General features: G+C 45.3%; 1 protein-coding gene across 1 annotated transcript in view; it reads left to right on the top strand.

The window, feature by feature from the left end:
- Positions 1-5,912: 5,912 nt before the first annotated feature.
- Positions 5,913-16,994, top strand: part of Cachd1 (cache domain containing 1) — a 219,176-nt gene continuing 208,094 nt past the window's right edge. The window contains exon 1 of the mRNA XM_048351479.1: positions 5,913-6,766. Within this exon, the coding sequence (XP_048207436.1) occupies positions 6,494-6,766 (273 nt within the window). The 5' untranslated portion in view covers positions 5,913-6,493. The remainder of the gene's footprint in view (positions 6,767-16,994) is intronic.

Here is a 16,994-nt window from a genome sequence, read left to right on the forward strand (position 1 = left end):
TGTCTTAGTACCTACTATATGGAAGGTATTATTTTAGAACCTCCCCCCCCCCACATACATGTTATCAAAGGTCACAAAAATTCTTGCCTTCATGGAGCGTAAAGTAAACCAAAGCAGCAAACCCATATTACATTAATTGATATGAATGCAATAGAGGGGGATAGAAGGAGTTCCTGGAAAGAAGGTAGTCAGAAATATAATCTTAAATACAATGGAGAGGAAGACCTCCTTCCATATCTGTGCATAGGCAGCATTGATGAGAGAAAAGATTTCCCATGGCTTTCTTACATTTTTGCAAACAAGTTCCTAATTGCTCTTTATTCTGGACTATATTTTCAAAATTATATGTTTAGCCCACAGCCTTACCAGGTATAGATAGTGACTCTGAAGCAAAGAGGAAAAATATTTTCTATTCTATTAATGATAGCTCCTTCTTGGGCAAAGGGCATTTCTATTTGTATTTCATTATACAAAGATTATGGTTACCTGAGCCTGGAGTTCTCTTTCAGTGCTACTTGATGTGTGGCAGTGTCACCTTACCTGGCCCTCTTCACATTGCCCTGTGGGATCAGGTCGTGAAGGACACACACAAATGCTGAGCCTCTGGCCTACTGCTATTGCTGGGAGCAATAACGTCCTTTGTCTTTAGCCTGTGAGTCTTTGCTGTTTTTGCCAGCACCCAACTCTGGTGGACTTACTTGCTGGATTACAAATAGGGTAAAGCTTCGGATCTTTCATAGGTCTTAAAAATTAACTGTGGATATATGAACATTCAAGACATAGGGAACAGTAAGTGGAAAGGCCCAAAGGCATTTGTTGCAGGTGCCATTATTAGTCTTCTGCAATAATTATGAAGTTCTTAAGAACAATCAGTCTTATTCACCCTTAGGACCCCAGGCATTCAATAAATGGTTCATAGCATGTGCTCAAAAGTGTTTGCTGAAAAAACTAGGGAAAATATTTGGTGCCTTGGAAATAAGAATTTTTTTAAGGCAGAAATCCATGGGCCCCTATGGATTATTAAAATTTTTCTTTCTCACATTCTGAGAAATAAGAAGGGCAAAAGAATTGAGACGAGAACCATCCAGACCTGGGTCTCCAGACCAGCTTTGCTGCTCAGTAGCCTGTAACATGGGTCAAGTTCCTTAACCTTTTGGATCTTCAGTTACCCTGTGTATAAAATTGGAATACTCTTGTCTCCTCTCTTGATGCTTAAATGATAGGATAGAGGAAACATGCCAAGAGTTCAAGAAATGATATGTTGTACATTGGATACAATAGCCAGCCCATGACGGGACTTCAGAAACTTCTATCTTCTACTGTTATTCCATGTTTCCTTGCTCCCAATTTGATTTGCCCAGGAAATGGGAAATCTGATGATTTATAAAATCAGCAGGAGGAATGTGAAAGATGGGGAAGATCCATGTCCTAGAACTCAGTTTAGACCATTAGCAATTTCTACCTACTTAACATAAAATCACACTCACAGATTTTGAATGTGTGTGGGTGTGTGGCACACATGCATGTGTGTGTGAGTAATTAGGCCTTACATATTTTCACTTGGCTTTTCTGCTCAAGGTGCTCTGTAGCTTGAGAACCTCCTCCTCCTCCTCCTCCTCCTCCTCCTCCTCCTCCTCCTCCTCCTCCTCCTCCTCCTCCTCCTCCTCCTCCTCCTCCTCCTCTTCTGCTCTGTTTCTTCTCTTTGCTGATTAATTGGAAACTTTTCTTCTTGAGAGCTGTTTTCCAATTTTGATCCTTAGATCTCAGCCTCCTGGGTAACTAGGATTATAAACAGGATCCATCAGCACTGGCTTGCTGAGATTGTTAAGTTTTATAGAATTAATGAGCAGGTGTTCATTTCTGTATTCAGTTACCAGTCCCATTTTCCTGCATCCTATTAGATCATCATGCAGTACACTTTGCAGTGGGTTGTTCTTTTGACCTCTGCCAGTGACTTTATGATGAACACTTGCTAACTTGGCCTTATTTCCATCTCAGTGCATGCAAGGGGAATCAGTATAGCTTGGAGGCTCTATACCAAATTTTTGGGAACCTGACCAGGAACTCCTCAAAAATAGCTTACATGGAGTCTATTTCTTGGATGAACATCTCAGTCAGTGAGTACCATGATGTAGCCCAACACTGATGAGGCTTGGCTCTCCTAAATGGAGAAAAGAGTAGCCAGTTTGGTGAGGGCTCTTGCTCTTTAGCAATCAAGGACAAAGTTGTTAGTGTAGCTCCTCTTTTCCCCAATTCTTTGGAACTGTTAGACTTTGTGGTAAGAAGCACAGCAGGTCTAGCACCTGACAGGAGATTCTGCTGCAGCTGTCTGATAAATTACACCTGGAGACAGACAGTGGGCAAATGCTGGTGCTTCTGGAAAAGAAGCAAGCAATGAACTAGTCTCAAAGCTGGTCATAAGCATGGCCTTCAGGACTCTCTGGGGAGAAGGTAAGGCCATCAGCCAAGTTTCATGGTGATTTATGTTCTTCTAGGATGTGGTATGACACTCTTACCAATTTTTTCATCACTTTGTATCTCAGCATTCTGTATCATTTTGTATTAATATCTAACAGTATCCTTTTTGGGCATGATATCACTGTTCAATTGAAATTAATCAAAGATTAATGTGGCTTAGTGGTAGAGTGCTTGCCTCGCATGCATGAAGCCCTGGGTTTGATTCCTCAGTACCACATAAACAAAACAAGCCAGTTGTGCTGTGCTCAAGTGGTAGAGTGCTAGCCTTGAGCAAAAGAAGCTTAAGGACAGTGCCCAGGCCCTGAGTTCAAGTCCCAGGACTGGCAAAATAATAATAATCTTTAGAATTATCTACCTCAGAGGTAAATCTAAGGGAAAAAACAGCAATCTACTATAAAAGCGCATATCCATTGGAGAGTATTCTGAAGTTACTTCTGTGATGAGTCTCAGATTCTTGGTGTTCCACTTTCCCTTCTGTCTTTCTTAGCTTATTTGTGATTATTGTCTCATTATGTATGTATATATGCATATACACATATATTTGTTTATATATTATTTGTTTAATAGATGCTATGCTATGCTAAGTGCTCTATGTACCTTCCCAGAATAATCCTGCTGGCTGTGATAGTTGACATCATACAGATGAAGAAATTGAGACTCAGAAATTACAGTGTGCAGGGAAGACACATATAAGCACTGCTCTTGGGAACCAAACCCAAGGTTTCTAAGTCTAAAAGACTCACACTTTTAGATAGCATGATATATAACTGCATATATACACATACAGGTATACACAGGCATAAATATATGCATGTCTGTAGACATATGTGATCATCTCTACATATGTACATACAAATGTATACAGAGATACATATCTGTGAGATCACATAGCAATACACATATGTAAACACATGCTGTTTTACCTGTGATATATATTAAAGGGTCCCCTTACTATACTCTATATCCTTTAGTTTCAATAGTCACTAATCACTACAAATGTAGATTTGTTACAGCTAATCAGTTTGCTATAGATTTGCAACCTTGATGTCACATGCCCATCTTGGTCCCATACATTGCCTCACTGGAAAACAATAGTGCTGAGGGGGCGGGTGAGGGGGCTGGATAGGTAGTGTTGTTCGCATGGACTGAAGATCTTAAGAGTCAGTGGTTTATCAGGTAGCTTCTACTGGTCTTTTCTGTACCAGATGTGCATATAAAAGATCTCTCTAATACCAGATTAGTTATTCAGAGTATTATTTACTCAGAGAATAATATAAGTTAGTATTTGAAGACCTGAGTTAAACGACACTATCTTCTAAAAACTGTATTACCTCAGGCAAATAACTATTCCTTTGGGAGTTTTCTTCCATTGGTATGAGAGTGGAGTGTTTCTTCCTGAAGATGGAGGTCCTACTGAGTTAAACATTAGAGCTCTGGGATTCATGAGATCTCAATCTAGGGATTGATGCAGATGTAGAATGCATACTCCAGAAGTCCCCTGCCCTCCCCCCAGCCCCCCAGAGATTTTACTTCAATAGCGTGGAATACAGCACAGGATTTAGTTTATTAAGGGCACTCCAAGGCTCTTTAGATAGCTGATGGTCATCACTGAGAAAGAGCAGAGTAGAGAAAACAAAGCTTTAAATGGATGGCACTTGTTAAATGCTTGGGGAGGAGAGGTGGGTGGGGGTGTGGTAAGTGTTGAGAGAAGAAGCAACAGCATCAAAACAGGAGCCATGGGGGATGAGAGTAGGGTTCAGAGAAGGCATTCACAGTAATGGTGTCACATGGGCATAAGAGGGCTTACCAGGTGGATCAGGGAAGGCTTTGAAGACTCCTGGGTTGTGTGGCGGTAAAGGGATAGGTTTCTGCACTCAGCAACACCACCCTCTTTCCACCATTTCAAACAAACATGGCAGACAGGAAATGATGGTCCTGCCAGGATTCTGATGCATCTGTCTCATGGTGGTGTACAGTGGAGAGTGTCACACTATGAAAACATTCCCTAATTCAGCAGACAACACCGATTGGAGATTCTTTGTTTATTCATTTTTTATCAGTCATGGGGCTTGAATTCAGGGCCCGGGTGCTTTCTCTGAGTTTTTTGCTCAAGGATAGCACTCTGCGACCTGAGTCACAGCTCCACTTCTGGGTTTCTGGTGGCTAATTGGAGATATGAGTCCTTCCAATTTTCTTGCCCAGGCTGGCTTGGAACTGCAATCTTCAGATCTCAGTCTCCTGAGTAGCTAGGATTACAGGTGTGATCCACCAGCCACCCCCCCCCCACCCCCAGCCCAACTGGAGAATTCTGAATAGAAAAAGGATCATAGTGTGGGGTAAGATGGGCCAGAGACGCTTAACAAGAGGAGCGTTTTAAATATATGACCAAAGAAATAAAACAGAAGGTCTCTCTTCAGGTCAATGAAAAAGAGCCTCCAGGTTCTAGTCCTTATGCAACACCCGATGAAGCTCTGGGCAGTCCTGCTGTCTTCCTCCCCCCCCCCCCCCCCCCCCCCCCGCTTTGTTAGGATCTCACCTACACTATAGCTTGTGGAAAGGTGCATGGCTGATTTGCACACACTTGCGCACACACACACACACTCACAGCATAGACCAACACCATTGGCAAGTTCCAATCAATTCCAACCAGTGACTTTCCTAGGTTCCTGAAGCAGGAGTCACCTGTGCCGGCGAGAACAAGTGTGGACTGTTTTACCTTTCCGTTGTTTTGGGATGGAATCACAGGTTTCATTTCTGAAAAAAAGAAAGGGCTGTGTTGAGTTTAAGAGCAAAGGCTTCGGTAAGGCCTGTGCTTAAAGTCTGGATCTGGCTCTTATCCCCTGGGTGACCTTTGGCTATTTATGCCACCTCCCAGAGCTTCGGTCTTTGTTACCTAAAAACTGGGATAAAGATACATACCTGGCAGGGTAGGTCGCAGGGATTAAAGGATCATGGATGAAGACCTCAGAGCGCGGTGCAGGGCACCGGGTAGCCCGTTACAACAAAGCACTCTGGGGCTCCCAGAAGGGCGTACTATTGTCATTAGTACCATCGTAGGAAGAGCACCGAGGCACAAATGGCTGTCGCCTCCTTCCCAAATCTCGACCAGGCAGAAAGCCAGCCTGCTAGAACTTAAAGGGACTTGATGGGTGGGACCTGGCGCGGGGTGGGACCCGGGCAGCCCTCGCGTGGGCGGAGGCGGTGAGGACAGGCGAGGGTGCTTGGGGCGCCCCTCTCCGCGGGCCGGGCGGGGACGGGAGAAGAGAGGCTGGCTTGGTTTTTTTTTTTTTAGGGGAGGGGGTGGCTCCAGCGTCCCGGGTACCCGCGGTAGAGGCGGGAGCAAGGGGGAGAGAGGAGGGGCGACCGAGGGAATTTCCCCGCCTCTCTCCCTCCTGCCATAAATCACCGCAGTCGCGGCGGCGGCGGAGCCGGGAAGTGCACGGAGCCGGAGCCCAGCGTGGTGGCACCAGACACCTCCCTTTCCCCCACCTCTTTCTTTTCTTTCCTCCAGTTGTGTGTGTGTGTGTGTGCCTCCCCCTCTCCCTCCTGGCTCCGTGACTGCTCCGGCCGTGCAGCCGATCGCCGCTCCCCCTCCGGTGTCGTCGCCCGCCCTCGCCGCCTTGGCCGCGCGGGGACTTGGGGGAAGCGAAAGCGGCGCTGCTCCGCCTGTCACCCCCGCGGCCACTGCGCGCGCCCTGGCCTGCGGGTGCCCCGGCTCCCAGTGCCGCCCTTGGAGCCGCGGGGTGGTGCGGGTGCCGGGAGATCGTAAGCGCTCGGGCGGCCACTTCCTCTCGCCTACCCGCCCGCCGCCTGCTCGCCGGCCGCCGCAGCCCCGCGATGGTGGCCGCCCGCGCTCCCGCGCTGTAGCCGGGCGCCCCCTAAGTTTGGGAGCCGCCGCCACCGCGGCGCACACAACCCAGTGCAGACGGGGAAGAAAGTTTTGCCGGGTGCGCGGGTCGGTCCTCCAGGCTTCCCTGCGCCTGGAACCCGTCGGCGGGGAGTGGCGGGAGGCAGCATGGCCCGCGAGGCGGAGGAAGAAGAGACCGCGGGGACCGCCGCCCCGGCCCGCAGCTGTCCGGGTTCGCCGGGCTGGGCCGGGGCCGGGGCCGGGGCCGGACTCGGGGCCGGAGCGCGGCGGCTGCCGCCCCTCTGGTTGCTGGGTCTGATCGCGTGCTGGCTCCTGGGCGCCGTGGCCGACGCCGACTTCTCCATCCTGGACGAGGCGCAAGTGCTGGCCAGCCAGATGCGGAGGCTGGCGGCCGAGGAGCTGGGAGTCGTCACCATGCAGGTAAGCGGCGTCTTCGTGCCCCGAACGTCCCAGTCATCCTGCCTTCCCCTCTGCCCAGCAGCGTCTTTGGCCGGGCGCGAACCCCTCTTGTACGCACAGAGTTCTCCGTACTGCTGGACCCATCCCTCTGTCTTCGGCAGCTTCGACCCGTTGACTGTGCACCAACTCTTTTTTTTTTTTTTTCATGCACCCCCTTTGCTCCGCAGGAGCCCCTCTGCCCGGAGCCCACTTTTGCCTGCACAACACCCCCTTTAAGTGTGAACACCTGGTCCTTTATCTCGGTCTAGGATTCTCTGGTTTCCTCGCACCTCTTTTCCTAATCTGCATACATTTTCCCTTCGTCGACTTGTTTTCGCCCTGCCAGGCCTCTGCCGAGTCTCCTGCCCTCTTTGTGTCCCCAGCCCCGGGCAACCAGCCCCGCCTGGCTCAAGCCATTTCCCAAAGACCCCCATCCACCCCCCTTGGCCACGTCCCAGTCTCCCTGGGGCTAGGGCGCATGGATGGGTGCTGGGAAGGAAGAAAGTACTAGAGCTTACCCAGTTGCTCCAGCGCCACCCGGGGTCCCCGAGCACAGCCCTGGAGCAGCCTCAGCCGCCCTAGTCCCCTCTTCCGGGTGATTCTGGGGGAGGGGCTGGCCGGGTCGAGTCCCTGGTCTGGTCCTGGTGTGGGACTCTTTTTGTTGCTTTAGGTTTTTGCCATTTGTGGGTTGCGTGCGGTCGGCTGTTCAATTTTTATTTTGCATTTGCCTTTTGTTGTTGTTTGTGTGTGTGTGTGTGTGTGTGTGTGTGTGTGTGTGTGTGTGTGTGTGTAGCAAAGTGAAAAAGCGTTCCCATTTCTCCAGATTGTTTAGCTTGTCAGTCTGTTCCCAGGAGAGGAAGAGAGGCTTACAGAAAAAAAATGGCTCGCGGCTAATAAGGAATCCCGATGTTGTTACTCTTAAGGCAAAGTAGGTTAAAAAAAATGCTAAACAGCAACCACCTGGAGATTCTATCTCGGACTTATTATCGTCCTCTTGAACGGGAAGACTCACTCGGTTCGGATAAGTTAAGACGATTTTGTGAGTGTGAAACCTTTGGTACAGCATTCTTTTACACTGCAGTCTAACCACAGTGATGGTGATAAATGTGGTCTTCGAAAGAACGAAGTTTCCAGGAATGTGTTCTTGAAGAGGCTTCTGATTTCCATCCTTCAGGGACTCTCCCACCTCCCACAGGGAGAGGTGTTTTGAAGCACTTTGGGATTCAGGTTTCTGAGAGTTGTTTTGTTTTATTTTGTTTTTTAACCCTTCCCCCACCCCAGATTCCCCAGAGGAGACAGTTTTCCTAAAGCAAGTTCCACAGATCTCCACTGTAGAAATGGCCATTTTATAGGAGGTCAAGTCCTGGCTTTGCTTGAAAAGTAATTTTACATTTATTTGCACACCCAGTCCTGAAGTGCCATAGAGTCGGATTTTCTTCATTTGCATAAGAATAGATAAGCTTTTAAGATACATCATTTAACTCTCTCTTTCTCTGCAGATCTTTCTGGTTCAGATTCAATTATAATTTCTTCCATATGCATTTTCTGAATCCTGTCAGTGGCCGAGTTCTTAGAGGGAAATGACTTTTGGAGGAGATGGGAAATTGAAACTTTCTTTTCCCTAGAGAATGTTTCAATTCAGAACCCAAGCAAGATTGTTGTTGTTTTTTTTGCACCCAGCTCCTCTTTTTGTAAGAGATTTAAGCGTTGCAGTCTTGGACTTTGCTTTTAGGATTAAGTGGCATTTGTTGCTTCCAGCCTGTCCCTATGGCTGGGTAAAGGATCTTGCTTGGGTCTTTCCCCCTTCCTCCTGTAAACCAGAGACTTGCTTTTTTCTAAGATATTGACAGCCTTCACACACTGTCCTTGACAAAAGGTGAAATTGGATCCCAACACATTGTTATTCAGGTAGGATTCCAAAGCAAATGTAGTTTTAAAAAGCTTCCCTGGTAGAAAAGGCGACACTTTAGAAAAAAGCTCTGGTCAGTGGGGGGTTTGTGCCCAAATGGCCCTTTATCTCCTTCCTACTGGCCTCCCTCCAACACCTTTGCAACCTCTTTGTAAAAACCGACCTCCTGCAGACAGGGTTTTGTCTGGTGAAATGTGAAGTGGCTCCTCTCCTTTTTTGAAAGGAATCACACTTACTGTATTTAAATTCTTCCTCTAGAGTTGTACATTGATCTACCACTTTGTTTCAATCTGGGAAAATTGGGGGAAAGAGTCTCTTTTTTAATGTAGTTAGAATTGCCAGCTCTTTTAAGGCAGAGGGTGTGCTTGTAAATAACAATCTAACACAGGCTAGATTTCTAACTCTCAGCATAAAGATTGTGAACCTTCCATGCTTCTGTAAACCTTAGGGATTTGTGCAGTGGATCGAAAGTTGAATGTGGTTTTGGTTGTGTTGAGTGTAGATTAAAAATCCCCCTCCTCCCATCTTCCCTTTTGGAATGTTGGAGTTTTATAGCTCTATCCAGCTGATGGTTCAGAAATGTCACTTGCGGATGTTAAGTTGAGCTGGATTAGCCTCCACACAAAGATGGTTGTCAGGGAGAGGGGGCTGATTCCTTTCGCTTGACCTTGGCATTTTTAGCAGACCATCGTCCCTCTTAGAACAGCAGCTCCTTCTATGACAAAGTTTCTGTAGGCCAGTTTGTTAGTTACAATAAAAATTTTTTGACTTTTGATTGTTTCTGTTGTTGAGGTTTCCGAAGGCAGTTTTTAATATTGAGAAACTGTATTATAGCCTGTAAACCAGGCCTGCTGTTTTACAGCAGTTCGAATGGCCATGTACACTGCTCACCGGAGGTTGCAAAGAGTAATTGCACAAAAGCAGAAACCAGGTCTTCTTTCAGCTCTATAGTTTCCCATGACCATTTTGGTGCCAGCTGATAGGGAAGATATTTTAAAAGGCAACCTGTCTTACAAAGTTCCTTGGAGATTTCTAATGAGGGCTACCTACTCATGATTTTTTGTTGTTGTTGTTCTTTTAAAAAAATAATGAACAAAAGTTTAAAAAATTTAAATGTTTTGCACCAATCAATTTAGCCAGTGCCTCTGGGCAAGCTGCCACTGAATACTGCCCCCTGCCCGCAGACTTCATGTATCAGGAGTAAAAGTCAAAAATCAATCATCAACTCCTCAGGGGTATAGTGGAGTTAAGCCATCATTGTGTGACATGGGAGCAGAAAATGACTGGGGTCCAGGGAGACTTACTTCTGCTTATTCATTCATGCAGCAAGTTTATATCAATAGAAAAAGCCTCATGTTGGGTATCTGGAGATGTTAGTTTCAGCATTGCCACTTGCAAGTTGGATAATTTAACTTTCAAAATTGAGGATGCTGTTTCTTCTAATAATTTTGCTTTGTGGGCTTAATGGAGATAGTGCATCTGAAAGCACCTGCTAATGTTCAGCTGGGACTGAGAGATTGGTGGATGTAGCTGGTCTTCAATGGAGAAATAACCTCTGAAAGAACTGAGCGGTGGGCTAGGTGTGCGGGGGACCGTCAGGAGATATGCCCGCACAGTCCCTTATGGAGTTTGCCTTTTGGAGGAGGAGTAGGATTGCCACAGGTAAGATGGTTAAGCAACAATGCCTGCTTGTTAGAAGGCATGTCTGCTCTGGGAGCCATTTCACCAGGCACTTACAAGGCCCATTTAACATTATGTGACAATACAGGCTTCCTAACAGCAAGCACCTGGCACATGGCCAGTGTGCCCGCCTTGGTGTTAGCTACAACACAGCTCTTCTGGGCTGGGCACGCTGGCCATGTTCATTCAGTATGAACTTGGCAGTCATACCAGCAGGTTGGTTGGACAGCTGCTGTATGGGGCCTGAGAAGGGAGGGAGGAGGTCTGTGGAATGGGGTCTTTCCAGGCAGCCAGAAAAAAATACCAGATGCACAAACTGAAGCTTCATCTCAATTGGGGGAAGAAGTAGCAGCCGGGATAGAGTAACTCCCAGGCTCAGCTGGAGTAGAGAGGTATCCATTGAAAAGAGAGCAATGTAAATAGTGACTGTAGCTGAACAGGAATAGACAGTCCTCCTTTGTGAGCCATAAAAGAGCAATGAATAAAGGCACTCTCATTTTTTACATATATATGCAGCAGTCTTTTGGTGGGCTTCAATGTCAGGTGTCTTCAAATGTCTTGCAATGAAAAGTGACCAAGGCCTGACCCATCAGTCTCTCAACTGATGATGAAAATAGACAAAAAAAGACATAAACCCACTTTCTATTAGCATTAGGTGGAGTAGTGTAATGGTACAGAGAGGAACAAGGTATTATGAGAACACAGAGCCTTGTCCATGCTGATCATTTGATTAAGGGAGTCCTCTGTTTGGCCTGTTCAATGAGATGTTTACACACACACACAGGCCAGTGTGGAAGTGGCGGCAGCAGCCTCACATGTGAAGTGTTAATGAAATAAGCAGTCATTAGATACTTTTCAATCCTTTCAGTGGCACTGGACAAGGTAGCTGGTGCATCTTGAACCCCTCGAGGAGAGTGACTCAGACTCTGTCCTTCTGTGGTTCCCAAGTCTTATGCCTTTTGTGTGTGTGTGTGTGTGTGTGTGTGTGTGTGTGTGTGTGTGTGTGTGTGTGTGTGTGTTGGGGGTTACTGGGGCTTGAATTCAAGGTCTGTCCCTTAGCTTTTCACTCAAGGCTGGCACTCTACCACTTGAGCCACATTTCCCCTTATGACTTTTTTAGTGGTTAATTGGAGCTAAGTACTCTTATGGACTTTTCTGCCTGGTCTGCCTTTGAGCCAGAGTCCTCAGATCTTGGCTTCCTGAGTAACCTGGATTACAGGCATGAGCCATGGGTGCCTGGATATTCTGGCACTTTTGTAATGATTGGACATTAATATCTTGGCAGCTCTACTCCAACTGCTAGTATTTGCAGTCTAGGGGAGGTTTGCATTATCCTCAGATTCCAGTGCCCCATACCAGGAATCAAGTACTGGAAGAGAAGATAACTGATCACTAATAGATGGCACAGAGTTGAACTTGAACTGAAGAAGGTTCCCAAGAGAAACCATGTCGAGTGAGTTTTTTAACGGTCCCTATTGTGTTTTGTCCTTCCTCAACTTCCATCTTTCTAATGCTTGTATTAGTTATATTGGTTGTACTTTTCCTGCCAGTGGTACTTGAGTTTTGGAAGGGCTTGGGAAGGGGAAGAAGATAGTTTCACACTTTATAATGTGTGCTGCTATTTCTGTTTGCTGCTGGCTGAGTTGCTTCCTTGAGCTTAAGTGGATAAGTAGGCAGGAACCTTTCAAAAGTCTGGAATTTTGGTATTAGGTAGAGTGAGATTTATTTTGTACCTTCTTGCACCTGGTATAAGAATTTATTGAAATTCAAAATATGAAAGGGCAACAGGGAAAACAGTTTTGACTCAACCAGTTATTAATGATGTAACTTCCAGCATGCTATTAGCTCCCTCTGAGGGCACTGTCTTCATGCTTCCTCTAGGTCTAAGGGGGAAATACATTTTGAGATTTTTTTTTTTTTTTGCCAGTCCTGGGCCTTGAACTCAGGGCCTGAGCACTGTCCCTTGCTTCTTTTTGCTCAAGGCTAGCACTCTGCCACTTGAGCCACAGCACCACTTCTGGCTGTTTTCTGTATATGTGGTGCTGAGGAATCGAACCCAGGGCTTCATGTATACGAGGCAAGCTCTCTTGCCACTAGGCCATATTCCCAGCTCAGTGGGAAATACATTTGAAAAGACAACATGATTTCTAGCACAGGGCCTAACATAAAAGTAATCAGTAAACAGAAATAAAAAAATGTAGGAGAAGTCTATTTGGTGTCAGGTCACAGAACCTGGAAGGCAACTAACATTTCCTGAGCCAGAATAAAATAGAAACATAACCCTTAGAAACAGCATTTCATGGTAGTTAATCCTCTGTCATAGAGTTTCTAGGGCACAGTGCAGAGCTCTTCAACATGTGCTGCCCCCATCCGTTGGGGTTTCTAAATAAGTTAATTAGGCAATCTATAGTTACTCTTAAATCTTAAAAAAAAATTTTTTTCTGGTCCCAGTTCTTGGGCTTGAACTCAGGGCCTGGGTGCTTGCCATTCCTCAGCTTTTGTGTTCAGGCTTTTACCACATAGCTCCATTTCTGGCTTTTTGGTGGTTAATTGGAGCTACAAGTATCACAGACTTTTCCTGTCCAGGTGGGCTTTGAACTGGGTTCTTCAGATCTCAGCCTCATAGGATTACAGTCATGAGCTACTGGTGCCCAGCTTCCTTAAACTGTTTATTATAAAAATAAAAACATGTACGAAGTAAAGAGGCTAAGAGTATACAGCTGAATCAGTTATTTGACTAGTGGTCAGGCTGATTTTGTCTCTATGTCTGTCTCTACCTGCTCTTCCCCTTCCCTAATTATTTGGAGCAAATTTCAGATATTTAACTTTTTAATTTGAAATTTAAAATATATAGGGATAACATGAACAAATTTGATGTAGCTAATGGTATAACTTCTGGCATGTTATAAGATCACTCTGAACTTACGTGTTTTCATGGTATGTGCATGCATGTGTGCGTGTATGTATGTGTGTGTGCATGGGTATGTATTTTCCAGTACTGGAACTTGAACTCAGGGCCTGTGTCCTGTCCATTAGCTTTTTTGCTCAAGACTGGTGCTGTGTCACTTGGGTCATACCTCTTTCTGGAAATTGGAAAGGAGAATCCCATAGACTTTCCTGCCCAGACTGTTTCCAAAATATGATCCTCATATCTCAGCCCTCAGAATAGTTGGGATTACAGGCATTAGCCACCAGTTCCCAGCTTCTTTGTACATTTTAATGTGCATTCAGGTTTAATTTGTATATTTTTAATGTGTTACAAGTCATATTTCATTTCACTGGTGTGTAGAATATTTCATTGCAAATAAAAATATTTTGAAGCATGTGATATACATAATCTTTGTTGTGATGTTTGGCTTATTCTCCCTAGGCCTTTACAAATAGCTGAGCTAGAGATCAAATCTTTTTTTGTTTGTTTGTTTTGGTCAGTGGTGGGGCTTGAGCTCCTGGCCTGGGCGCAGTCCCTAAGCTCTTTTGCTCTAGGTGGGCACTCTACCACGGTGCCACTTCTAGTTTTCTGGGGAGTTAGTGTCACTTCTAGTTTTCTGGGGAGTTAATTAGAGATAAGAGTCTCATAGACTTCCTTGCCTGGGCTGGCTTTGAACCAGGATCCTCAGATCTCCACCTCCTGTATTGGTAGGATTACAGGTGTGAGCGCCTGGCTAAAGATTAAATCTTGAGCATGGCAAGCAAATGTTGGGCCACAAATGATGTAGTACATTCTCAGCACTTAAATAGCTAGTATCCTTGCCTAGTGATCTCCTGAGCCTTCCAGATGGAATGCCAAGCTTCTTCGGGAAGCTCCTTTGAGTCTCTTCTGAATGGACCCTACTGGCTCTCATTTTCATGTTTGTTTTCCTTCAAAGCTGTGAGGTCCTTATTTTCCTCATGGCCGATTTATAATCTGGTCACATGTATGTCAGAGGCAGCATGAGCCACATCTGTTTGCTCCCTGTTCTCTCCCATTTGCAGAAAAGGCAAAAGTAAAAAAATAAATAAATAAAAAAATGGAGAGGACAAGCTGTAGGTGGGAGACAGGGGAGGGCCAAAAAGGAAAAGCTGATCTTGCGCATATTTGTTGTCTGATTAGGCTATGATGTCTCCCTGTAAAACTGGATGCTGCAAGGAGGCAAGAATCATCAGGGACTTCTTATGTCTTCCCCAGGCACTCATAACAGGGAGACTAAAGCAGCTTGGATGGCTCAACAAATACCAAAATATTTGATTCAGAGTGCTCCATTGCTAAATCTAATGTTTACACAGGTTAGATACTCAGAAGGAGTAAGTGGGCCAGGTGTAGGTCTCTAGGGAGAGGTGATAGATATTGTTGGCTGGAGGGCATGTGCTAGGCTAAAGGAGTCAGGCACTGCTCAGCCTCAGTGATGGCTGCCAGGGCAATATGGGGCCAGTGTTGTTACATCATTTTGTTTTTTTGGAAGTGGAATATGTGGTTTTATATAAAAAAAACTCTTGATTCTTAAAATGTTGGCAACTTATTCAGATTAAAAAAAAATCAAACAACACTGCATGGGCCAAGCCAAACACATGTGCAGACAGGATTAAGCCAGAGGCCACCAGTTTGCAGTGTCTGGGTTAAAATTGTCCACTGGCGGGGGTGGGGGGGGAATGAGGAAGGAGGTAACAAATTGGATAAGAAATGTATGCACTGCCTTATGTATCACTTGACAATAAAAAAGTAAATAAAAATTTAAAAATTGTTCATTAGGTTCCAGTAATTAATGCCAGTGCTTTTGTGTAGTTATGGAGACTAGGCTTTTTTTTTCTTTTCTAATCCTGGGACTTGTACTATGGGCATGTGCACTGCCCTGAGCTACAGCTCCACTCTGGCTTCTTCTGTGATTAGTTGGAGGTAAGTCTCATGGCCTTTCCTGACTGGGCTGGCTTCAAACCATGATCTCAGATGTCAACCTCTTGAGTAGCTAGGATTATAGGTGTGAGCCACTGGCACCTGACAAGACTGGATATTTTTATGCTCCATAAAGAGAAATTTCTTTCTTTTTCTTTCTTTTACTTTTGTTTTGTTTTTTGTTTGTTTGTTTTTGCCAGTCTTGGGGCTTGAACTCGGGGCCTGAGTACTGTCCCCGGCTTCTTTTTGCTCAAGGCTAGCACTCTACCACTTGAGCCAAAGTGCTATTTCTGGCCATTTTCTATATATGTGGTGCTGAGGAATTAAACCCAGGGCTTCATGTATACGAGGCAAGCGCTCTACCACTAGGCCATATTCCCAACCCCAAAGAGAAATTTCTGATGAACACTTATAAAATAGATTGCCTTGAGAAATGAGGTCCTTATATCATTATAATTACTTCAAATATTTCTTGAATGTTGCTCTTGTGCCAGACACTGTGGTAAGCCTGAAATATCCATCAGTTAATTTCCAATATAACATAATTATGAGAGAAGACTGCTTGGAGATAATATGTCAGAGATGTTAACCTGCCTGAGGGTGTGAAGGCATTCTTTTCTGGAAGACCTCCCTAAGAAAATGGAATGAATAGCACACTCTTCAGAGTGGAGTTCCCCAGCAGGTTTCTTATTGAGAGAAATTTCACCTGTAAATTTCAGGCATATTTGTTTTGAAAATGGACTTCATAACTCATGTCTCCCTAGTTTTTGGGAACATGCAGTCCTTTCACTTTTTTTTTTAAAGTAAAAATTGCACTCTGAGGAATAGAAAGATAGCATTAGAATCTGGAGCTCCAGAGGAGAAAGGCCACAAGAAAGGTTTGAGAAAGTAAGCAGAGGTCAAGCTATGGGATGCCTAGAGCATTTACATAAGTCAAGACTTGTTTAACAGAGCATCTAGCTCCCACTGACTTGAACAAGAAAGGAAGCTATTGCCCCCCATGTAGTTGAATGGTCTGGGGTGGATCTTTGTATGCAAGACTGGATTTGTGTCTACAGGGTATGCCTATTACCATGTTTCTCTCTCTGCACGTTCACAATAAATATTCTCACCCGCCCCCCGCCAAGTACTAGGGCTTGAACTCAGGGCCTTGAGCTTGCTAGGTAGGCACTCTATCAATTGAACCACTCTGCCACCCATTTGTGGGTTGGTGATTTTCATGAGTGGTCTTGCTTTATGCTCAGGCCAGCCTGGACTGTGATCCTATTTGTTCTTGCTTGAGTTACTGGGATAACAGTCACTTGTCATTGTACCCAGCCATTGGTGAACTTTTTTTTTTTTTTTCTATGAGAATGCTTAGGATCTAGAAAACTCAGCTGAAATGATTTAGAATTCGGGTTCTGTTTTAAAAAATAAACAGAAAAGCACAAGCTGTTACCATAGCCTGTTCCATTTCTGGGTCCCACGTACCCAAATGCAATTAAAGGAGAGCCTGTTCTGGTCCAACGACAGACAAGTTGGCTGACTGCCCACTGGGATCCACTCTGGGGGGTCTGTGCCAATCCAGACACAGCAGCCTTGCCCTTGACATGCCTTTTCTGTCTAAACTCTCAGATCTCTAGGATCAAAGGAGGGCTAGAAGGACCACAGACATAAGTTCTAATTGTGTGGAAACTGAGCCCTGGTTGGAGCATGGCTCAACAGACATACCAGTAGTAGTAACACGTGGGTCTTGGACTTGGACTTTTGTTGTG

Source organism: Perognathus longimembris, chromosome 7 (assembly GCF_023159225.1).
Source record: "Perognathus longimembris pacificus isolate PPM17 chromosome 7, ASM2315922v1, whole genome shotgun sequence".
In the NCBI taxonomy this organism is placed as follows: domain Eukaryota; kingdom Metazoa; phylum Chordata; class Mammalia; order Rodentia; family Heteromyidae; genus Perognathus; species Perognathus longimembris.